The sequence below is a fragment of the Oncorhynchus mykiss genome, chromosome 12, assembly GCF_013265735.2.
Source record: "Oncorhynchus mykiss isolate Arlee chromosome 12, USDA_OmykA_1.1, whole genome shotgun sequence".
Classification (NCBI taxonomy): Eukaryota; Metazoa; Chordata; class Actinopteri; order Salmoniformes; family Salmonidae; genus Oncorhynchus; species Oncorhynchus mykiss.
Window position 1 is genome coordinate 102,104,067 of NC_048576.1, and position 26,804 is coordinate 102,130,870.

A 26,804-nucleotide genomic window follows, 5' to 3' on the forward strand; every position below is an offset into this window, starting at 1 on the left:
ATTACCATCCCCCCCTAGACTGTCAGGCCAAAAGGGATTCGTAACAGACATGATACACGGATACACAGGAAATGTTACAGGTTACCAGAGGGAACACTTCAGCTGGCAAACATCACCAATGTCCTCATGGTGATGGAGCAGGGAAGGCTAAACTAATTCAAGGGGAAAGGTCTGGACCAGATCAACATCAGACCAACAGGGAAGGATCAACTAATTCAAGGGTAAAGGTCTGGACCAGATCAACATCAGACCAACAGGGAAGGATCAACTAATTCAAGGGTAAAGGTCTGGACCAGATCAACATCAGACCAACAGGTATGTAAATAAAGTTGTATCTGGAACTCTTTGGGAAAGGCTTACCGCTAGCGCCCGGCCTTCGCCAACATCCGGTGGAAACTGCAGAGTGTGAAATTCAAAAACAGAAATACTCATAATAAAAATGCATAAAACATACACGTGTTATACGTCGGTTTAAAGAAACTTCTTGTTAATCCAGTTAAATAATCAATATTTCAACCGGACAGTACTGTTGCCAAGATAAAGGAAAAATAACGTAAGGTTCGCTCTCGGTTACGCGCGTCAAACAGGTCTTGGACTTTTCACAGTCCACTCATTGAAAGTGGTCATTCTCCCTCGTTTTTCAGAATAAAAGCCTGAAACAATGTCTAGAGACTGTTCACAACTAGTGGAAGCCATAGGGATCGCGATCTGGGTCATAACCCTTTATATGGCTTTCAATGGAAAACCAGCCATTTAAAAAGAAATGGCACTTCCTGGATGGATTTTCCTCAGGTTTTCGCCTGCCATATCAGTTCTGTTATACTCAAAGAAATTATTTTAACAGTTTTTAAAACTTGTGTTTTCTATCCAAATCTACCAATTACATGTATATCCTAGCTTCTGGGCCTGAGTAACAGGCAGTTTACTTCGGGCTTTTCATCCAGCTTTGAAAATACTGTAACAATCTCATGGTGACTTCTTCTGACCAACCTGCCTATTTCTCCCTCCCTGCTAACAGACAGTATTGCTTGTATTTCAGAGTTTGTGGAGCCAGAGGAAGAGAGTGATACAGACGTCACTGAAGACACTCCTGGAAGGTTGTGTGAGCCACAAGGTAGACATGTAGATGTGGAATGAAATAATTTAAGGCACAGATGGTTTTAGGAACCTGTTTAATTCTCAGTTTCAGCCATAACATATTCATTAATGACACACAAATACCCTTTGAGCAAACAGTTTAAATAGATACTGTATGTGCAAACAGCATATCGTAGGATTTCAGTAGTGACCAGTGGAATGTGGTATAAATGTATTTCCCTCACCAGAGATGATACAGGAGGCCATGGCAGGCAGATCAGTAAAGAAACCTGCCCAGATGCATCTTATTGATGTGTTTGTTCCTTGAGCAAAACACTGAATCCTATTTGCTCTGGATAAGAGTGTCTACTAAAATGTAGAAATAATTTAGTATCCAGTTATAACACATGACTTTAGTTTAGTATCCAGTTATAACACATGACTTTAGTTTAGTATCCAGTTATAACACATTACATTAGTTTAGTATCCAGTTATAACGCATGACTTTAGTTTAGTATCCAGTTATAACACATGACATTAGTTTAGTATCCAGTTATAACACATTACTTTAGTTTAGTATCCAGTTATAACACATGACTTTAGTTTAGTATCCAGTTATAACACATGACTTTAGTTTAGTATCCAGTTATAACACATGACTTTAGTTTAGCAACAAAAGCACATGTATAGAACATGTCTGGACATGTGTTTAAATGAGGCCTAACTGAGTGTTTCAGGGGCTTCAGGAGAACAACACAACAGACAACGGTTCTGCAGGTAGTGGAGAACAACACAACAGACAACACAGACGGTTCTGCAGGTACGACATATGAGTAGACAGTTTAATAGATCCTGCATATGCAAGCATCATAGCATACCAGTGATGATATGGAAGTCAGCGGCAGGAAGATCAGGTTAGAAACCTGCCTAGATAAATTGACTGATTTGGTGTTCCTGTCTCCACTTGTCTCTTTAGTCTCTGCTATTCGGAAATGTCTGCATGCTTTTCCAGCACTTTTTCATGTCAACATAGTTTAACACCAGATTGCTGACTAACACCAAAATGGTTAGTATGGACATATTAGTCCTTGTGTGTATCCTGTGGTCTGGGAATTAGAGGGGTTAACACTTCCTGCCAAGCCACATATTTAAACTCTATTCTTCAGTATGTGCTACTCAAGAGCGGCGAGACTCGGAGCAAACAACTAGTATTGCAATTGTAAAGGGATATCCCTATGGAACACCTGCCAACATCATCTGTGTGCTTACAGTTGCTCATACTCACTCTTTTTCTAAATGTATTGGGAGAATGAATCTTCAGTCACTGATATGACACCACACTCTCCTTGGTGGTGTATAAGTGGCATCGAACATCATAGGACACCAGATATTGATACGGGAGGCCGTGGCAGGAAAATCAGATAAGGGACCTGCCCAGGTAAATCTTATTGATGTGTTTGTTCCTGTCTCTACTTACCCCTGTCACGTCCTGACCTTAGTTCCCTTTGTATGTTTCTATTTTAGGTTGGTCAGGGCGTGAGTTGGGGTGGGCATTCAATGTTTTTGTTCTATGTTTGGTATTTCTATGTGTTTGGCCTGGTATGGTTCCCAATCAGAGGCAGCTGTCATTAGTTGTCTCTGATTGAGAACCATACTTAGGCAGCCTGTTTTCCCACTCTTGTTTGTGGTTGTTTTCTGTTTACTGTTTCGTGTCACCTTGCAGAACTGTTTCGTTTCTTCCATTTCACTTGGTCATTTTGTTTTGTGTGTTCAGTTAATAAATTAACATAGACACTTACACTGCGCATTGGTCCAGTATTTCATACTCGTCATCAGACGAAGAGGAGATCCGTTTCAACCATCTCTTTAGTCTCTGCTATTCTGAATTCTCTAAAACTCGCTAAAGGGTCTGAATCAAAAAGAAATTGTAAGGAAAACTCTGACAAGCCACTCTGTTTCTTATGGTATTCTCCCTAACACATCTTAACAAAGTGCTCCTTCTTGCACAGTTCCCACTTGGGAAAAATAAAGGAAACAAGGCCCATGAAAACGGTTGGCAACGGATTTGTTTGTGGGGCTTGTTCACACAAATCCCCGAAGCTAAATGTGGTCCCGACATGTAAAGAGAAGACGTTATTGGTTCATGTGTAAAGGGTATAAGGTAAAGAGAAGACGTGGTTGGTTCATGTGTAAAGGGTATAAGGTAAAGAGAAGACGTGATTGGTTCATGTGTAAAGGGTATAAGGTAAGGAGAAGATGTGATTGGTTCATATGTAAAGGGTATAAGGTAAAGAGAAGATGTGATTGGTTCATATGTAAAGGGTATAAGGTAAAGAGAAGATGTGATTGGTTCATATGTAAAGGGTATAAGGTAAAGAGAAGATGTGATTGGTTCATATGTAAAGGGTATAAGGTAAAGAGAAGATGTGATTGGTTCATGTGTAAAGGGTATAAGGTAAAGAGAAGACGTGATTGGTTCATGTTTAAAGGCACTGGTATAAGGGCACAATAGTGTCTGATTCAATCAGCAAGTATTTTTATATCTTGTCATGAATATATTTACACAAATATTTCTTCATGCAATTAATCCTTTACAATTGTTCACTGGTGCTTTTGTTCAGGAATACAGCAAATAAATTCACCTGCACACCTGGCTGGTTATAGTGTTATTATTAATGACTATAACTCTATTACTAATCACCTGGCTGGTTATAGTGTTATTATTAATGACTATAACTCTATCACTAATCACCTGGCTGGTTATAGTGTTATTATTAATGACTATTACTAATCACCTGGCTGGTTATAGTGTTATTATTAATGACTATTACTAATCACCTGGCTGGTTATAGTGTTATTATTAATGACTATAACTCTATCACTAATCACCTGGCTGGTTATAGTGTTATTATTAATGACTATTACTAATCACCTGGCTGGTTATAGTGTTATTATTAATGACTATTACTAATCACCTGGCTGGTTATAGTGTTATTATTAATGACTATTACTAATCACCTGGCTGGTTATAGTGTTATTATTAATGACTATTACTAATCACCTGGCTGGTTATAGTGTTATTATTAATGACTATTACTAATCACCTGGCTGGTTATAGTGTTATTATTAATGACTATTACTAATCACCTGGCTGGTTATAGTGTTATTATTAATGACTATTACTAATCACCTGGCTGGTTATAGTGTTATTATTAATGACTATTACTAATCACCTGGCTGGTTATAGTGTTATTATTAATGACTATAACTCTATCACTAATCACCTGGCTGGTTATAGTGTTATTATTAATGACTATAACTAATCACCTGGCTGGTTATAGTGTTATTATTAATGACTATAACTAATCACCTGGCTGGTTATAGTGTTATTATTAATGACTATAACTAATCACCTGGCTGGTTATAGTGTTATTATTAATGACTATTACTAATCACCTGGCTGGTTATAGTGTTATTATTAATGACTATTACTAATCACCTGGCTGGTTATAGTGTTATTATTAATGACTATAACTAATCACCTGGCTGGTTATAGTGTTATTATTAATGACTATTACTAATCACCTGGCTGGTTATAGTGTTATTATTAATGACTATTACTAATCACCTGGCTGGTTATAGTGTTATTATTAATGACTATAACTAATCACCTGGCTGGTTATAGTGTTATTATTAATGACTATAACTAATCACCTGGCTGGTTATAGTGTTATTATTAATGACTATAACTAATCACCTGGCTGGTTATAGTGTTATTATTAATGACTATTACTAATCACCTGGCTGGTTATAGTGTTATTATTAATGACTATTACTAATCACCTGGCTGGTTATAGTGTTATTATTAATGACTATAACTAATCACCTGGCTGGTTATAGTGTTATTATTAATGACTATTACTAATCACCTGGCTGGTTATAGTGTTATTATTAATGACTATTACTAATCACCTGGCTGGTTATAGTGTTATTATTAATGACTATTACTAATCACCTGGCTGGTTATAGTGTTATTATTAATGACTATTACTAATCACCTGGCTGGTTATAGTGTTATTATTAATGACTATAACTCTATCACTAATCACCTGGCTGGTTATAGTGTTATTATTAATGACTATAACTAATCACCTGGCTGGTTATAGTGTTATTATTAATGACTATTACTAATCACCTGGCTGGTTATAGTGTTATTATTAATGACTATAACTCTATTACTAATCACCTGGCTGGTTATAGTGTTATTATTAATGACTATAACCCTATCACTAATCACCTGGCTGGTTATAGTGTTATTATTAATGACTATTACTAATCACCTGGCTGGTTATAGTGTTATTATTAATGACTATTACTAATCACCTGGCTGGTTATAGTGTTATTATTAATGACTATTACTAATCACCTGGCTGGTTATAGTGTTATTATTAATGACTATTACTAATCACCTGGCTGGTTATAGTGTTATTATTAATGACTATAACTCTATCACTAATCACCTGGCTGGTTATAGTGTTATTATTAATGACTATAACTAATCACCTGGCTGGTTATAGTGTTATTATTAATGACTATAACTAATCACCTGGCTGGTTATAGTGTTATTATTAATGACTATAACTAATCACCTGGCTGGTTATAGTGTTATTATTAATGACTATTACTAATCACCTGGCTGGTTATAGTGTTATTATTAATGACTATTACTAATCACCTGGCTGGTTATAGTGTTATTATTAATGACTATAACTAATCACCTGGCTGGTTATAGTGTTATTATTAATGACTATAACTAATCACCTGGCTGGTTATAGTGTTATTATTAATGACTATTACTAATCACCTGGCTGGTTATAGTGTTATTATTAATGACTATAACTAATCACCTGGCTGGTTATAGTGTTATTATTAATGACTATAACTAATCACCTGGCTGGTTATAGTGTTATTATTAATGACTATAACTAATCACCTGGCTGGTTATAGTGTTATTATTAATGACTATTACTAATCACCTGGCTGGTTATAGTGTTATTATTAATGACTATTACTAATCACCTGGCTGGTTATAGTGTTATTATTAATGACTATAACTAATCACCTGGCTGGTTATAGTGTTATTATTAATGACTATTACTAATCACCTGGCTGGTTATAGTGTTATTATTAATGACTATTACTAATCACCTGGCTGGTTATAGTGTTATTATTAATGACTATTACTAATCACCTGGCTGGTTATAGTGTTATTATTAATGACTATTACTAATCACCTGGCTGGTTATAGTGTTATTATTAATGACTATAACTCTATCACTAATCACCTGGCTGGTTATAGTGTTATTATTAATGACTATAACTAATCACCTGGCTGGTTATAGTGTTATTATTAATGACTATTACTAATCACCTGGCTGGTTATAGTGTTATTATTAATGACTATAACTAATCACCTGGCTGGTTATAGTGTTATTATTAATGACTATAACTAATCACCTGGCTGGTTATAGTGTTATTATTAATGACTATAACTCTATCACTAATCACCTGGCTGGTTATAGTGTTATTATTAATGACTATAACTCTATAACTAATCACCTGGCTGGTTATAGTGTTATTATTAATGACTATTACTAATCACCTGGCTGGTTATAGTGTTATTATTAATGACTATAACTAATCACCTGGCTGGTTATAGTGTTATTATTAATGACTATAACTCTATCACTAATCATCTGGCTGGTTATAGTGTTATTATTAATGACTATTACTAATCACCTGGCTGGTTATAGTGTTATTATTAATGACTATTACTAATCACCTGGCTGGTTATAGTGTTATTATTAATGACTATAACTAATCACCTGGCTGGTTATAGTGTTATTATTAATGACTATAACTCTATCACTAATCACCTGGCTGGTTATAGTGTTATTATTAATGACTATAACTCTATAACTAATCACCTGGCTGGTTATAGTGTTATTATTAATGACTATTACTAATCACCTGGCTGGTTATAGTGTTATTATTAATGACTATAACTAATCACCTGGCTGGTTATAGTGTTATTATTAATGACTATAACTCTATCACTAATCATCTGGCTGGTTATAGTGTTATTATTAATGACTATTACTAATCACCTGGCTGGTTATAGTGTTATTATTAATGACAATAACTAATCACCTGGCTGGTTATAGTGTTATTATTAATGACTATAACCCTATCACTAATCACCTGGCTGGTTATAGTGTTATTATTAATGACTATAACTCTATCACCTGGCTGGTTATAGTGTTATTATTAATGACTATAACTAATCACCTGGCTGGTTATAGTGTTATTATTAATGACTATAACTCTATTACTAATCACCTGGCTGGTTATAGTGTTATTATTAATGACTATAACCCTATCACTAATCACCTGGCTGGTTATAGTGTTATTATTAATGACTATAACTAATCACTTGGCTGGTTATAGTGTTATTATTAATGACTATAACTAATCACCTGGCTGGTTATAGTGTTATTATTAATGACTATAACTCTATTACTAATCAAAACTATAAATAAAGTTAATTAAATGGATTCCATTGTAGTGTTTTATTGTCAGGGAAACAAAAAAAGGCTGTAGACCTATGTGTTTCTAGGACTGTAGAATCCCCAGTAGGTGATGTAAACACGTGTGCGTGTGTGTGTGTGTCCAGTGTGTGTGTGTCGGGTGTGTGTGTGTGTCCAGCGTGTGTGTGTGTGTGTGTCCAGTGTGTGTTTGTCCAGTGTGTGTGTGTCCAGCGTGTGTGTGTGTTCAGTGTGTGTGTGTGTGTGTGTGTGTAGGGTTATTATTTACAGGAACACTGAGGAGTCATACCAAAGCCTAAACCCTGGATAGAGGGGCTCAGTGAATGTGGAGGTGAATGTGTACAGGTGGGTCAGTGTGTCAGAGGAGGCTATATAGAAGGACAGAGTGCCAGCTGGCCAGTCCAGATACACTCCTACTCTGTGGGAGCTGGAGGAGGGGACGTCTATGGTAGTGGAATTATTATTGTGCCAGGCTCTGTAACGGTTGTCATAGCAGACCAGACTCCAGGACTTATCATTGCATCCAAGACAACAGTCATTAACCCTTCCTCTCCTGCTGATTCCTTTATATGTCACTCCTATAAAAGTCCTTGCCCCACTCAACTCTACCTCCCAGTAACAGCGCCCAGTCAGACCCTCTCTGCACAGCACCTGTTCACAGACCTCAAATCTCTCTGGATGATCAGGATACGGCTGCTTCTCTGTCCTACATGTCACCTTTCTGTTCTCCTCAGACAGAGAGAGGAGTCTGTTTACTGTGTTTAGGTCCAGTGTCAGATCACAGACATCTGATGGATGAAACCAGACACAATATTAGAAATCATCATCATTCACATTAGAATGTTAACTCACTTTTCACTAATTCATTTAATGTAGATATTTCTAGGTATCAAAAGGATAAGTTAAGGTAACTTGAGACTTGTTGAATGATCATATGTTATACTGTATGGTAATATAAAACACACTTATTCCCATTAATTACACACACACACACACACACACACACACACACACACACACACACACACACACCTGTATTTATCATGAACACAAACACACATGTCTTATGTATCACGAATGCACCACACACACACACACACACGCACACACACACCCACACACACACACACACACACTTTGTCAAGGCATCTCTTTGTAAATGTTGGTGTCCTTGATTTCTGATATTGTAGAACTAAAGCTGATATTTAATATGACCAAGTAAGTAATGATGGTGGTCTTTGACTTTGACTTAACTTGAATTAAGACTTATTCTTAGTCATATTCTTCACAGCAGTCAACACTCACATTTTCTTCGTCCAGGTTTCGTTGTGTACTCTCCACCATGTTCCACACTGTAGCGGTAAGCAGAAGAACAGACAGTCATTGAGTGATACTCCTGAACACACACACACACACACACACACACACACACACACACACACACACACACACACAAACACACAAATTTAATTTGAATTAATTTGTCCAAGTGATGGTTGTCTTAACTAGCCTGATAAGTCAAACATGTCTGATATGAACATTGACATAAACCCTCTACATACTTGAGTTTCTCCAGTCTGCAGTGTGGATCCTCCAGTCCAGCAGAGAGCAGTCTGACTCCTGAGTCTCCTGGGTGATTGTAGCTCAGGTCCAGCTCTCTCAGGTGTGAGGGGTTTGACCTCAGAGCTGAGGCCAGAGAAGCACAGCCTTCCTCTGTGACTAGACAGCCTGACAGCCTGTAAAGAGTCAAATCATATTAAAATCACACTGATATTCTTTGGTGGTGAAAATAGTGGCAGATACATCAGTGTACTGAAACATATCTATTCATAAATTAGTGAACATATCATTATTATAATTGATCAAAGTATTGCCTGCAGATAGAAACATGTATAGTACAATATTTGAGTAGACTGACCAGACCAGTTTAAAAAGCAGTATCAGTCAGAAGACAGACAGTGAGGTATCAGATTTAGATTGTATTGAGTATACAGTCCACACCATTTATATTTAGACAGTGAAGTATCAGATTTAGATTGTATTGAGTAAACAGTCCACACCATATCTATTTAGACAGTGAGGTATCAGATTTAGATTGTATTGAGTATACATTCCACACCATATCTATTTAGACAGTGAGGTATCAGATTTAGATTGTATTGAGTATACAGTCCACACCATATCTATTTAGACAGTGAGGTATCAGATTTAGATTGTATTGAGTATACAGTCCACACCATATCTATTTAGACAGTGAGGTATCAGATTTAGATTGTATTGAGTATACAGTCCACACCATATCTATTTAGACAGTGAGGTATCAGATTTAGATTGTATTGAGTATACAGTCCACACCATATCTATTTAGACAGTGAGGTATCAGATTTAGATTGTATTGAGTATACAGTCCACACCATATCTATTTAGACAGTGAGGTATCAGATTTAGATTGTATTGAGTATACAGTCCACACCATATCTATATAGACAGTGAGGTATCAGATTTAGATTGTAATGAGTATTCAGTCCACACCATATCTATTTAGACAGTGAGGTATCAGATTTAGATTGTATTGAGTATACAGTCCACACCATATCTATTTAGACAGTGAGGTATCAGATTTAGATTGTATTGAGTATACAGTCCACACCATATCTATTTAGACAGTGAGGTATCAGATTTAGATTGTATTGAGTATACAGTCCACACCATATCTATTTAGACAGTGAGGTATCAGATTTAGATTGTATTGAGTAAACAGTCCACACCATATCTATTTAGACAGTGAGGTATCAGATTTAGATTGTATTCAGTATACAGTCCACACCATATCTATTTTGACAGTGAAGCTAACATTTTAAATGTGTCTCTATACTCCAACATTTTGGATCTCAGATCAAATGTTTCATATGAGGTGACAGTTTAAAATGAGGATATTATAATACATATCTGTTTCACCATTTAGAAATGTATGTATCTAGTCCCCTATTTGAAGAAGTCATAAGTATTCTGACCAATTAACTCATAGTGTATTAAAGTAGTCAAAAGTTTAGTATTTGGTCCAATACTCCTTGAACACAATGACTTTATCAAGCTTGTGACACAAACTCATATATAGCATTTGCAGTTTGTTTTTGATTGTGTTTTGGGTTATGTTTGCCCAATATTAAAACAGTGGATGATGACTAGAGTCATTTTCTTTCTAAGTGAGTAGACAACATATGTCTAAACACTACATAATGAATCCTGATGATGCCATGATTAAGAAAAAACATGAATTAATCATTAATAATAATGAAAGAGAAAGTTATAGAGTCTACAACAAAACATACTAACCTCTCACCTTTAACCTCAAATAAAAGGTGACATTCTGTACTGTCACCTAATATGAAACATTCTATCTCAAATCCAAAATACTGGAGCATAGCACCACATTTAAAACTGTAAGCTTCACTGTCCAAACACATATGGTGTGGACTATGTGTGTCTGGTAAACACATGTGGATCTGGTGAACAGTTATCACTTGTTGACCAACTACAGGAATACTGACCTCAGAGTCTCCAGTTTACAGTGGGGATTCCCCAGTCCAGCAGAGAGCAGCTTCACTCCTGAATCCTTCAGGTCATTGTTACTCAGGTCCAGCTCTCTCAGGTGTGAGGGGTTTGACTCCAGAGCTGAGACCAGAGAAGCACAGCCTTCCTCTGTGACTCCACAGCCTGACAGCCTGACAAAGAGATCATCATGACTTCACAAACACACTGTTAATTTAAAACTTCACTAGGGTATGTGGCAGAATTTTGACATCTGGATGAAAAGCGTGCCCAAAGTACTCCAGACCAGAAGCTAGGATATGCATGTCATTGATAGATTTGGATAGAAAACACTCTAAAGTTTCCAAAACTGTTAAAATAATGTATGTGAGCATAACATAACTGATATGGCAGGTGTAAACCTGAAAGAAATCGATCCAGGAAGTGGGATTTTTTTTATGTTTGTCGTTTTCCATAGACTGCCTATACAGATTCCATTGACTTAGGACTCAAATTGCACTTCCTATGGATTCCACTAGATGTCAACAGTCTTGTGAAATTATTTCAGGCTTGTATTGTGAAAAATGAGAGAGTAAGACCACTCTGAATGACACTGCTAGAGATTTTTCACGACCGAGAGCCTTTGTGCTTTATTGTTTTCTTTTTTATTGATTAAGCTTTTGTCCGGTTGAAATATTATTGATTATTGATTTATTGATTGATTATAAATTATTATGATTGATTTAGGATTGATTATAAACATTGTTTGACGTGTTTCTACGAATTTAACTGATACTTTTCGGGTTTTTCGTCTGCCTGTTGTGAGCGGTGGATTACTGAACAACATGCGCAAACAAAATGGAGGTTTTTGAATATAAAGAGGGACTTTATCAAACAAAACAAACATTAATTGCTGTTGAAATAACAAGAAGTTAATTGTTAAGCCGATGTATAACATGTGTATGTTTTATTAATTTTTATAATGAGTACTTCTGTTTTTGAATTTGGCGCTCTGAAATTTCACTGGATGTTGCCCTAGTTGCCCTAGAGAAGTTAACGAGTAGTGAAGAAAGACATTGTTGATTTAACAAGTAGTGTGGAAGGACAATGGTAGATTCATTTGGATTATTCTCTCAAATAACATATAGATTCATCTTCCGTCTCCTAGAATTGTATGGTCATATTGTCATACTAATATGAAAATCAATGCATTTTTTCAATGTTTTTCAATATAATATTACATATACATATTATAGTATATATTATTCTCTAAACTTAATATTCCTTATTCCTGATGATTAGTTCTTAAATGTAATTTTATTTACTCACAGAGCAACTCTGGAGGCTTTGACCACTGGCAGCAGCCTCAGAAGACCTTCCTCTAATCTGGAGAATTTCTTCAGGTCAAACACATCCAGCTCCTTTTCTGAAGTCAGCAACACAAAGACCAGAGCTGACCACTGTGCAGGTGACAGGTAGGCTCTAGAGAGACTTCCTGAGCTCAGGTAGCTTTGGACCTCCTCCACTAGAGAATGGTCATTCAGTTCATTCAGACAGTGGAACAGATTGATGCACCTCTCTGGAGAGGGATTCTCCCTGATCTTCTCCTTGATGTACTTGACTGTTTCCTCATGGCTCTGTGAGCTGCTTCTTGTCTTTGTCAGTAGACCTCGTAAGTGCTTCTGATTGGACTCCAGTGAGAGGCCCAGAAGGAAGCGGAGGAAAAGGTCCAGGTTTCCCGTCTCACTTCGTAAGGCTTTATCCACAGCACTCTTGTAGAAAGTAACTTTAGGCTTCTCTCTGAACAGCGCAGAAAGGTTCCTGGACATTGATTGAGGTTTGGACATTAGGTTCTCATTGTTGTTGATGAATGAGAGGAACACATATACAGCAGCCAGAAACTCCTGAATGCTCAGATGAACAAAGCAGTACACCTTGTCCTGGTACAGCCCACATTCCTCTTTAAAGAGCTGTGTGCACAATCCTGAGTACACTGAGGCTTCATTGACATCAATGCCAGCCTCTTTCAGGTCTTCTTCATAGAAAATCAGATTGCCCTTCACAAGCTGTTGAAAAGCCAGTTTTCCCAGTGACAGAATGCTCTCTTTATTCCAGTGTGGACCTGTCTCTTCTTTCCCAAGATACTTTTCATTCTTCTGTTTGGTATGAAACACCACAAGGTGTGTGTACATCTCAGTCAGAGTCTTGGGCATCTCTTCTCTCTTCTGTTTCAGCATGTGTTCAAGGACTGTTGCAGAAATCCAACAGAAGACTGGAATGTGGCACATGATGTGGAGGCTCCTTGATGTCTTTATGTGTGAGATGATTCTGCTGGCCAGGTCCTCGTCACTGAATCTCTTCCTGAAGTACTCCTCCTTCTGTGGGTCATTGAATCCTCGTACCTCTGTCACCTGGTCAACACACCCAGAAGGGATCTTATTGGCTGCTGCAGGTCGGGTAGTTATCCAGAGGAGAGCAGAAGGAAGCAGATTTCCCTTGATGAGATTTGTCAGCAGAACATCCACTGAGGTTGACTTTGTGACGTCACAACAAATCTTGTTGTTCTGGAAGTCTAGGGGCAGTCGGCACTCATCCAGACCATCAAAGATGAACAGAACTTTGTACTCGTCATAGCTGGAGATTCTTGATTGTTTGGTTTCCATTGAGAAGTGATTGAGAATTTCAAAGAAAGTGTGTTCCCCTTTCATCAAATTCAGCTCCCGGAAAGGGAATGAAAATACAAATTGGACATCCTGATTTGCTTTTCCTTCAGCCCAGTCCAGAATGAACTTCTGCACAGAGACTGTTTTTCCAATTCCAGCGACTCCCTTTGTCAGCACAGTTCTGATAAGTTTGTCTTGTCCAGTTAAGGGTTTGAAGATGTCGTTACATTTGATTGCAGTCTCTGGTCTTGCTTGTTTCCTGGTTGATGTCTCAATCTGTCTGAGCTCATGTTCATTGTTGACCTCTCCTGTTCCACCCTCTGTGATGTAGAGCTCTGTGTAGATCTTATTGAGAAGTGTTGGGTTTCCTTGTTTAGCGATCCCCTCAAATACACATTGAAACTTCTTCTTTAGATTAGATTTGAGTTCACGTTGGCAAATCACAGCAAGCTCATCTGAATCTAGAAATGACACAGAGGATATTACTATTACTGTTTTAATGCCTACAGTATTATAGGACTATTATAAAGTTTTACATTATAATAAAGTATTCTCTTAAAAGTCTCTATAAATGTGTAAATGTTTTCATAATGCATTACAGACTGGTGTGACTGATTATATTATTATTGGTATTATTGATGGTATTATTAATGTTCTCTCTCTCTCTCTAAATTAATCACCACAACACATCCCTGCTGCTACTTGATGAGGTCACTAGGTGTTGTGTTAAGGCTGCTACAATATCATTGAGTTACACAGCTACTTTAGCTGTACTTTAGCTACATCTTTTAAATGTTATAAAACATCATTCATCATGAGGCAGACAGATCTTACATTTCTCCAGTGTGTCAGCAAGCTCCTTCTGGTTCATTTTCCTCAGGATGTGCAGTGTGATCTTCAGAGCCCCCTCTCTGGCACTGCTCTCCTGCTTCTCATCTTCACCATCCACCACTTCCTTATCCTGCTTCTTACTCTCAAAGCCTTCTGGGAGTTCTGGACTAAGAATCCTCTTGAACATCTTCAGCTCGTTCTTCACAAATGTCATAATATTCTCTTCAAGCAACTGAAATAAATCAAGTAAATGAGTTAAGCAAGAGACAAAATGCTTTCTCATTAACACATTAATGAATGATTGACAGATCAACTTCACTTGAGGTAAACAAAAACAAATGTACATAACAGGACCACATACACTGAATATGGAGGCCAGGTCTGTTTGATTACTCTGGGAAGACTGACCAATGAGAATCCCTGACTCTGATCTCTCCTGTTGGTTTCTGTGGACAAAACATGAGATTACATCTCCTCATCCAGGGAGTACACACACACACACAAACACACACACACACACACACACAGGGAGGGAATGTTGAGTTTGTTTAATATTGTTTTAGGACTATGAAAATGATTAGCCTATGGATTATGAAAACAACAACAATAAATGGGAAAATGGGAGAGGAGAAATGACTAGAGACAGTGTTGTTTAACTCACTGACCCATGAGTTCTTCTTACCTTTGTTCAGTAGAAAAGTCTGCCTCTCTAAACACTATAGGATCATGCATAGACCAGTCACTCTTCATGGACACACAGCTGGGTACAGGGGAGGCTGGTCTCTCCAGCTTGATTGGACTGCAACACAACAGAGACAAACATTACATCTCATCTACTCTGAGCTCAGATGGGGAAACATAGGGAGAGTTTCATTCCAAAAATGTTCAGAAATGTTGGTAAATTAGCTGTTATTGTTTAAAGAAGTTATGAAAGAAATTCATATTTTTTCACTATCTAATCATGGCATTGGGTTGTTCACTATCTAATCATTACATGGGGTTGTTCACTATCTAATCATGTGGTTGTTCACTATCTAATCATGGCATGGGGTTGTTCACTATCTAATCATGGGGTTGTTCACTATCTAATCATGGGGTTGTTCACTATCTAATCATGCCATGGGGTTGTTCACAATCTAATCATGTCATGGGGTTGTTCACTATCTAATCATGGCATGGGGTTGTTCACTATCTAATCATGGCATGGGGTTGTTCACTATCTAATCCTTGCATGGGGTTGTTCACTATCTAATCATGGGGTTGTTCACTATCTAATCATGGGGTTGTTCACTATCTAATCATGACATGGGGTTGTTCACTATCTAATCATGGGGTTGTTCACTATCTAATCATGGCATGGGGTTGTTCACTATCTAATCATGGGGTTGTTGACTATCTAATCATGCAATGGGGTTGTTCACTATCTAATCATGGGGTTGTTCTCTATCTAATCATGGCATGGTGTTGTTCACTATCTAATCATGGCATGGGGTTGTTCACTCTCTAATCATGGGGTTGTTCACTATCTAATCATGACATGGGGTTGTTCACTATCTAATCATGGGGTTGTTCACTATCTAATCATGGGGTTGTTCACTATCTAATCATGGGGTTGTTCACTATCTAATCATGACATGGGGTTGTTCACTATCTAATCATGGGGTTGTTCACTATCTAATCATGACATGGGGTTGTTCACTATCTAATCATGACATGGGGTTGTTCACTATCTAATCATGGGGTTGTTCACTATCTAATCATGGGGTTGTTCACTATCTAATCATGGGGTTGTTCACTATCTAATCATGACATGGGGTTGTTCACTATCTAATCATGGGGTTGTTCACTATCTAATCATGACATGGGGTTGTTCACTATCTAATCATGGGGTTGTTCACAATCTAATCACATCATGGGGTTGTTCACTATCTAATCATGGGGTTGTTCACTATCTAATCATGACATGGGGTTGTTCACTATCTAATCACGGCATGAGGTTGTTCACTATCTAATCATGGCATGGGGTTGTTCACTATCTAATTAGGGGGTTGTTCACTATCTAATCATGGGGTTTTTCACTATCTAATCATGTGGTTGTTCACTATCTAATCATGGGGTTGTTCACTATCTAATCATGACATGGGGTTGTTCACTATCTAATCATGGCATGGGTTTGTTCACTATCTAATCATGGGGTTGTTCACTATCTAATCATGACATGGGGTTGTTCACTATCTAATCATGGGGTTGTTCACTATCTAATCACGGCATGAGGTTGTTCACTATCTAATCATGGCATGGTGTTGTTCACTATCTAATCATGGGGTTGTTCACTATCTAATTAGGGGGTTGTTCACTATCTAATCATGACATGGGGTTGTTCACTATCTAATCATGGGGTTGTTCACTATCTAATTAGGGGGTTGTTCACTATCTAATCATGACATGGGGTTGTTCACTATCTAATCATGGGGTTGTTCACTATCTAATCACGGCATGAGGTTGTTCACTATCTAATCATGGCATGGTGTTGTTCACTATCTAATGATGACATGGGGTTGTTCACTATCTAATCATGGCATGGGTTTGTTCACTATCTAATCATGGGGTTGTTCACTATCTAATCATGACATGGGTTTGTTCACTATCTAATCATGGGGTTGTTCACTATCTAATCATGAGGTTGTTCATTATCTAATCATGGGGTTGTTCACTATCTAATCATGACATGGGTTTGTTCACTATCTAATCATGGGGTTGTTCACTATCTAATCATGGGGTTGTTCACTATCTAATCATGGGGTTGTTCACTATCTAATCATGAGGTTGTTCATTATCTAATCATGGGGTTGTTCACTATCTAATCATGGCATGGGGTTGTTCACTATCTAATTAGGGGGTTGTTCACTATCTAATCATGGCATGGTGTTGTTCACTATCTAATCATGGCATGGGGTTGTTCACTATCTAATTAGGGGGTTGTTCACTATCTAATCATGGCATGGGGTTGTTCACTATCTAATTAGGGGGTTGTTCACTATCTAATCATGGCATGGGGTTGTTCACTATCTAATCATGGCATGGTGTTGTTCACTATCTAATCATGGCATGGTGTTGTTCACTATCTAATCATGGCATGGTGTTGTTCACTATCTAATCATGGCATGGTGTTGTTCACTATCTAATCATGGCATGGTGTTGTTCACTATCTAATCATGGCATGGTGTTGTTCACTATCTAATCATGGCATGGTGTTGTTCACTATCTAATCATGGCATGGTGTTGTTCACTATCTAATCATGGCATGGTGTTGTTCACTATCTAATTAGGGGGTTGTTCACTATCTAATTAGGGGGTTGTTCACTATCTAATCATGGCATGGTGTTGTTCACTATCTAATTAGGGGGTTGTTCACTATCTAATTAGGGGGTTGTTCACTATCTAATCATGGCATGGTGTTGTTCACTATCTAATCATGGCATGGTGTTGTTCACTATCTAATCATGGCATGGTGTTGTTCACTATCTAATCATGGCATGGTGTTGTTCACTATCTAATCATGGCATGGTGTTGTTCACTATCTAATCATGGCATGGGGTTGTTCACTATCTAATCATGGCATGGGGTTGTTCACTATCTAATCATGGCATGGGGTTGTTCACTATCTAATCATGGCATGGGGTTGTTCACTATCTAATTAGGGGGTTGTTCACTATCTAATCATGGCATGGTGTTGTTCACTATCTAATCATGGCATGGGGTTGTTCACTATCTAATTAGGGGGTTGTTCACTATCTAATCATGGGGTTTTTCACTATCTAATCATGGGGTTGTTCACTATCTAATCATGTGGTTGTTCACTATCTAATCAAGGGGTTGTTCACTATCTAATCATGGGGTTGTTCACTATCTAATCATGACATGGGGTTGTTCACTATCTAATCATGACATGGGGTTGTTCACTATCTAATCATGGGGTTGTTCACTATCTAATCATGGGGTTGTTCACTATCTAATCATGGGGTTGTTCACTATCTAATCATGACATGGGGTTGTTCACTATCTAATCATGGGGTTGTTCACTATCTAATCATGACATGGGGTTGTTCACTATCTAATCATGGGGTTGTTCACAATCTAATCACATCATGGGGTTGTTCACTATCTAATCATGGGGTTGTTCACTATCTAATCATGACATGGGGTTGTTCACTATCTAATCACGGCATGAGGTTGTTCACTATCTAATCATGGCATGGGGTTGTTCACTATCTAATTAGGGGGTTGTTCACTATCTAATCATGGGGTTTTTCACTATCTAATCATGTGGTTGTTCACTATCTAATCATGGGGTTGTTCACTATCTAATCATGACATGGGGTTGTTCACTATCTAATCATGGCATGGGTTTGTTCACTATCTAATCATGGGGTTGTTCACTATCTAATCATGACATGGGGTTGTTCACTATCTAATCATGGGGTTGTTCACTATCTAATCACGGCATGAGGTTGTTCACTATCTAATCATGGCATGGTGTTGTTCACTATCTAATCATGGGGTTGTTCACTATCTAATTAGGGGGTTGTTCACTATCTAATCATGACATGGGGTTGTTCACTATCTAATCATGGGGTTGTTCACTATCTAATTAGGGGGTTGTTCACTATCTAATCATGACATGGGGTTGTTCACTATCTAATCATGGGGTTGTTCACTATCTAATCACGGCATGAGGTTGTTCACTATCTAATCATGGCATGGTGTTGTTCACTATCTAATGATGACATGGGGTTGTTCACTATCTAATCATGGCATGGGTTTGTTCACTATCTAATCATGGGGTTGTTCACTATCTAATCATGACATGGGTTTGTTCACTATCTAATCATGGGGTTGTTCACTATCTAATCATGAGGTTGTTCATTATCTAATCATGGGGTTGTTCACTATCTAATCATGACATGGGTTTGTTCACTATCTAATCATGGGGTTGTTCACTATCTAATCATGGGGTTGTTCACTATCTAATCATGGGGTTGTTCACTATCTAATCATGAGGTTGTTCATTATCTAATCATGGGGTTGTTCACTATCTAATCATGGCATGGGGTTGTTCACTATCTAATTAGGGGGTTGTTCACTATCTAATCATGGCATGGTGTTGTTCACTATCTAATCATGGCATGGGGTTGTTCACTATCTAATTAGGGGGTTGTTCACTATCTAATCATGGCATGGGGTTGTTCACTATCTAATTAGGGGGTTGTTCACTATCTAATCATGGCATGGGGTTGTTCACTATCTAATCATGGCATGGTGTTGTTCACTATCTAATCATGGCATGGTGTTGTTCACTATCTAATCATGGCATGGTGTTGTTCACTATCTAATCATGGCATGGTGTTGTTCACTATCTAATCATGGCATGGTGTTGTTCACTATCTAATCATGGCATGGTGTTGTTCACTATCTAATCATGGCATGGTGTTGTTCACTATCTAATCATGGCATGGTGTTGTTCACTATCTAATCATGGCATGGTGTTGTTCACTATCTAATTAGGGGGTTGTTCACTATCTAATTAGGGGGTTGTTCACTATCTAATCATGGCATGGTGTTGTTCACTATCTAATTAGGGGGTTGTTCACTATCTAATTAGGGGGTTGTTCACTATCTAATCATGGCATGGTGTTGTTCACTATCTAATCATGGCATGGTGTTGTTCACTATCTAATCATGGCATGGTGTTGTTCACTATCTAATCATGGCATGGTGTTGTTCACTATCTAATCATGGCATGGTGTTGTTCACTATCTAATCATGGCATGGGGTTGTTCACTATCTAATCATGGCATGGGGTTGTTCACTATCTAATCATGGCATGGGGTTGTTCACTATCTAATCATGGCATGGGGTTGTTCACTATCTAATTAGGGGGTTGTTCACTATCTAATCATGGCATGGTGTTGTTCACTATCTAATCATGGCATGGGGTTGTTCACTATCTAATTAGGGGGTTGTTCACTATCTAATCATGGGGTTTTTCACTATCTAATCATGGGGTTGTTCACTATCTAATCATGTGGTTGTTCACTATCTAATCAAGGGGTTGTTCACTATCTAATCATGGCATGGGGTTGTTCACTATCTAATCATGACACGGGGTTGTTCACTATCTAATCATGGCATGGGTTTGTTCACTATCTAATCATGGGGTTGTTCACTATCTAATCATGACATGGGGTTGTTCACTATCTAATCATGGGGTTGTTCACTATCCAATCACGGCATGAGGTTGTTCACTATCTAATCATGGCATGGTGTTGTTCACTATCTAATCATGGCATGGGTTTGTTCACTATCTTATTAGGGGGTTGTTCACTATCTAATCATGGGGTTGTTCACTATCTAATCATGGGGTTGTTCACTATCTAATCATGGCATGGGGTTGTTCACTATCTAATCATGACATGGGGTTGTTCACTATCTAATCATGTGGTTGTTCACTATCTAATCATGGCATGGGGTTGTTCACTATCTAATCATGGCATGGGGTTGTTCACTATCTAATCATGGCATGGGGTTGTTCACTATCTAATCATGGGGTTGTTCACTATCTAATCATGGGGTTGTTCACTATCTAATCATGCCATGGGGTTGTTCACTATCTAATCATGGCATGGGGTTGTTCACTATCTAATCCTTGCATGGAGTTGTTCACTATCTAATCATGGCATGGGGTTGTTCACTATCTAATCATGTCATGGGGTTGTTCACTATCTAATCATGGCATGGGGTTGTTCACTATCTAATCATGGCATGGGGTTGTTCACTATCTAATCATGGGGTTGTTGACTATCTAATCATGCCATGGGGTTGTTCACTATCTAATCATGACATGGGGTTGTACACTATCTAATCATGGCACAGGGTTGTTCACTATCTAATCATGACATGGGGTTGTTCACTATCTAATCATGGGGTTGTTCACTATCTAATCATGACATGGGGTTGTTCATTATCTAATCATGACATCGGGTTGTTCACTATCTAATCATATCATGGGGTTCTTCACTATCTAATCATGGCATGGGGTTGTTCACTATCTAATCATGACATGGGGTTGTTCACTAATCATGGGGTTGTTCACTATCTAATCATGAGGTTGTTCACTATCTAATCATGGCTTGGGGTACTTCACTATCTAATCATGGCATGGAGTTGTTCACTATCTAATCATGGGGTTGTTCACTCTCTAATCATTACATGGGGTTGTTCACTATCTAATCATGGCATGGGGTTGTTCAGTATCTAATAATGGTATGGGGTTGTTCAATATCTAATCGTGGCATGGGGTTGTTCATTATCTAATCATGGGGTTGTTCACTATCTAATCATGGCATGGGGTTGTTCACAATCTAATCATGGCATGGGGTTGTTCACTATCTAATCATGGCATGGGGTTGTTCACAATCTAATCGTGGCATGGGGTTGTTCATTATCTAATCAAGGGGTTGTTCACTATCTAATCATGGCATGGGGTTGTTCACTATCTAATCATGGCATGGGGTTGTTCACAATCTAATCGTGGCATGGGGTTGTTCATTATCTAATCAAGGGGTTGTTCACTATCTAATCATGGCATGGTGTTGTTCACTATCTAATTAGGGGGTTGTTCACTATCTAATTAGGGGGTTGTTCACTATCTAATTAGGGGGTTGTTCACTATCTAATCATGGCATGGTGTTGTTCACTATCTAATTAGGGGGTTGTTCACTATCTAATTAGGGGGTTGTTCACTATCTAATCATGGCATGGTGTTGTTCACTATCTAATCATGGCATGGTGTTGTTCACTATCTAATCATGGCATGGTGTTGTTCACTATCTAATCATGGCATGGTGTTGTTCACTATCTAATCATGGCATGGTGTTGTTCACTATCTAATCATGGCATGGGGTTGTTCACTATCTAATTAGGGGGTTGTTCACTATCTAATCATGGCATGGTGTTGTTCACTATCTAATCATGGCATGGGGTTGTTCACTATCTAATTAGGGGGTTGTTCACTATCTAATCATGGGGTTTTTCACTATCTAATCATGGGGTTGTTCACTATCTAATCATGTGGTTGTTCACTATCTAATCAAGGGGTTGTTCACTATCTAATCATGGCATGGGGTTGTTCACTATCTAATCATGACATGGGGTTGTTCACTATCTAATCATGGCATGGGTTTGTTCACTATCTAATCATGGGGTTGTTCACTATCTAATCATGACATGGGGTTGTTCACTATCTAATCATGGGGTTGTTCACTATCCAATCACGGCATGAGGTTGTTCACTATCTAATCATGGCATGGTGTTGTTCACTATCTAATCATGGCATGGGGTTGTTCACTATCTAATTAGGGGGTTGTTCACTATCTAATCATGGGGTTGTTCACTATCTAATCATGGGGTTGTTCACTATCTAATCATGGCATGGGGTTGTTCACTATCTAATCATGACATGGGGTTGTTCACTATCTAATCATGTGGTTGTTCACTATCTAATCATGGCATGGGGTTGTTCACTATCTAATCATGGCATGGGGTTGTTCACTATCTAATCATGGGGTTGTTCACTATCTAATCATGACATGGGGTTGTTCACTATCTAATCATGGCATGGGGTTGTTCACTATCTAATCATGGGGTTGTTCACTATCTAATCATGGGGTTGTTCACTATCTAATCATGCCATGGGGTTGTTCACTATCTAATCATGGCATGGGGTTGTTCATTATCTAATCCTTGCATGGAGTTGTTCACTATCTAATCATGGGGTTGTTCACTATCTAATCATGACATGGGGTTGTTCACTATCTAATCATGACATGGGGTTGTTCACTATCTAATCATGGCATGGGGTTGTTCACTATCTAATCATGTCATGGGGTTGTTCACTATCTAATCATGGCATGGGGTTGTTCACTATCTAATCATGGCATGGGGTTGTTCACTATCTAATCATGGGGTTGTTGACTATCTAATCATGCCATGGGGTTGTTCACTATCTAATCATGACATGGGGTTGTTCACTATCTAATCATGGGGTTGTTCACTATCTAATCATGAGGTTGTTCACTATCTAATCATGGCTTGGGGTACTTCACTATCTAATCATGGCATGGAGTTGTTCACTATCTAATCATGGGGTTGTTCACTATCTAATCATGGGGTTGTTCCCTATCTAATCATGGGGTTGTTCACTATCTAATCATGGCACAGGGTTGTTCACTATCTAATCATGCCATGGGGTTGTTCACTATCTAATCATGACATGGGGTTGTTCACTATCTAATCATGTGGTTGTTCACTATCTAATCAAGGGGTTGTTCACTATCTAATCATGGCATGGGGTTGTTCACTATCTAATCATGACACGGGGTTGTTCACTATCTAATCATGGCATGGGTTTGTTCACTATCTAATCATGGGGTTGTTCACTATCTAATCATGACATGGGGTTGTTCACTATCTAATCATGGGGTTGTTCACTATCCAATCACGGCATGAGGTTGTTCACTATCTAATCATGGCATGGTGTTGTTCACTATCTAATCATGGCATGGGGTTGTTCACTATCTAATTAGGGGGTTGTTCACTATCTAATCATGGGGTTGTTCACTATCTAATCATGGGGTTGTTCACTATCTAATCATGGCATGGGGTTGTTCACTATCTAATCATGACATGGGGTTGTTCACTATCTAATCATGTGGTTGTTCACTATCTAATCATGGCATGGGGTTGTTCACTATCTAATCATGGCATGGGGTTGTTCACTATCTAATCATGGCATGGGGTTGTTCACTATCTAATCATGGGGTTGTTCACTATCTAATCATGGGGTTGTTCACTATCTAATCATGGCATGGGGTTGTTCACTATCTAATCATGTCATGGGGTTGTTCACTATCTAATCATGGCATGGGGTTGTTCACTATCTAATCATGGCATGGGGTTGTTCACTATCTAATCATGGGGTTGTTGACTATCTAATCATGCCATGGGGTTGTTCACTATCTAATCATGACATGGGGTTGTACACTATCTAATCATGGCACAGGGTTGTTCACTATCTAATCATGACATGGGGTTGTTCACTATCTAATCATGGGGTTGTTCACTATCTAATCATGACATGGGGTTGTTCATTATCTAATCATGACATCGGGTTGTTCACTATCTAATCATATCATGGGGTTCTTCACTATCTAATCATGGCATGGGGTTGTTCACTATCTAATCATGACATGGGGTTGTTCACTATCTAATCATGGGGTTGTTCACTATCTAATCATGAGGTTGTTCACTATCTAATCATGGCTTGGGGTACTTCACTATCTAATCATGGCATGGAGTTGTTCACTATCTAATCATGGGGTTGTTCACTCTCTAATCATTACATGGGGTTGTTCACTATCTAATCATGGCATGGGGTTGTTCAGTATCTAATAATGGTATGGGGTTGTTCAATATCTAATCGTGGCATGGGGTTGTTCATTATCTAATCATGGGGTTGTTCACTATCTAATCATGGCATGGGGTTGTTCACAATCTAATCATGGCATGGGGTTGTTCACTATCTAATCATGGCATGGGGTTGTTCACAATCTAATCGTGGCATGGGGTTGTTCATTATCTAATCAAGGGGTTGTTCACTATCTAATCATGGCATGGGGTTGTTCACTATCTAATCATGGCATGGGGTTGTTCACAATCTAATCGTGGCATGGGGTTGTTCATTATCTAATCAAGGGGTTGTTCACTATCTAATCATGGCATGGTGTTGTTCACTATCTAATTAGGGGGTTGTTCACTATCTAATTAGGGGGTTGTTCACTATCTAATTAGGGGGTTGTTCACTATCTAATCATGGCATGGTGTTGTTCACTATCTAATTAGGGGGTTGTTCACTATCTAATTAGGGGGTTGTTCACTATCTAATCATGGCATGGTGTTGTTCACTATCTAATCATGGCATGGTGTTGTTCACTATCCAATCATGGCATGGTGTTGTTCACTATCTAATCATGGCATGGTGTTGTTCACTATCTAATCATGGCATGGTGTTGTTCACTATCTAATCATGGCATGGGGTTGTTCACTATCTAATTAGGGGGTTGTTCACTATCTAATCATGGCATGGTGTTGTTCACTATCTAATCATGGCATGGGGTTGTTCACTATCTAATTAGGGGGTTGTTCACTATCTAATCATGGGGTTTTTCACTATCTAATCATGGGGTTGTTCACTATCTAATCATGTGGTTGTTCACTATCTAATCAAGGGGTTGTTCACTATCTAATCATGGCATGGGGTTGTTCACTATCTAATCATGACATGGGGTTGTTCACTATCTAATCATGGCATGGGTTTGTTCACTATCTAATCATGGGGTTGTTCACTATCTAATCATGACATGGGGTTGTTCACTATCTAATCATGGGGTTGTTCACTATCCAATCACGGCATGAGGTTGTTCACTATCTAATCATGGCATGGTGTTGTTCACTATCTAATCATGGCATGGGGTTGTTCACTATCTAATCATGTGGTTGTTCACTATCTAATCATGGCATGGGGTTGTTCACTATCTAATCATGGCATGGGGTTGTTCACAATCTAATCGTGGCATGGGGTTGTTCATTATCTAATCAAGGGGTTGTTCACTATCTAATCATGGCATGGGGTTGTTCACTATCTAATCATGGCATGGGGTTGTTCACAATCTAATCGTGGCATGGGGTTGTTCATTATCTAATCAAGGGGTTGTTCACTATCTAATCATGGCATGGTGTTGTTCACTATCTAATTAGGGGGTTGTTCACTATCTAATCATGGGGTTGTTCACTATCTAATCATGGGGTTGTTCACTATCTAATCATGGCATGGGGTTGTTCACTATCTAATCATGACATGGGGTTGTTCACTATCTAATCATGTGGTTGTTCACTATCAAATCATGGCATGGGGTTGTTCACTATCTAATCATGGCATGGGGTTGTTCACTATCTAATCATGGGGTTGTTCACTATCTAA

General features: G+C 38.3%; 2 protein-coding genes across 2 annotated transcripts in view; one reads left to right on the forward strand and one right to left on the reverse strand.

Moving 5' to 3' along the window:
* LOC110539186 (NLR family CARD domain-containing protein 3-like) overlaps positions 1-26,804 on the forward strand; it is an 808,883-nt gene that overhangs the window by 433,658 nt on the left and 348,421 nt on the right. The gene's annotated exons all lie outside the window — the stretch shown is intronic.
* Positions 12,539-26,804, reverse strand: part of LOC118937612 (NLR family CARD domain-containing protein 3-like) — a 115,474-nt gene continuing 101,208 nt past the window's right edge. Inside the window, exons 2-5 of the mRNA XM_036936708.1 lie at positions 15,390-15,506; positions 15,069-15,153; positions 14,711-14,939; positions 12,539-14,337 (exon numbers count right to left, since the gene is read on the reverse strand). Coding sequence (XP_036792603.1) covers positions 12,539-14,337; positions 14,711-14,939; positions 15,069-15,153; positions 15,390-15,506 — 2,230 coding nt within the window. The remainder of the gene's footprint in view (positions 14,338-14,710; positions 14,940-15,068; positions 15,154-15,389; positions 15,507-26,804) is intronic.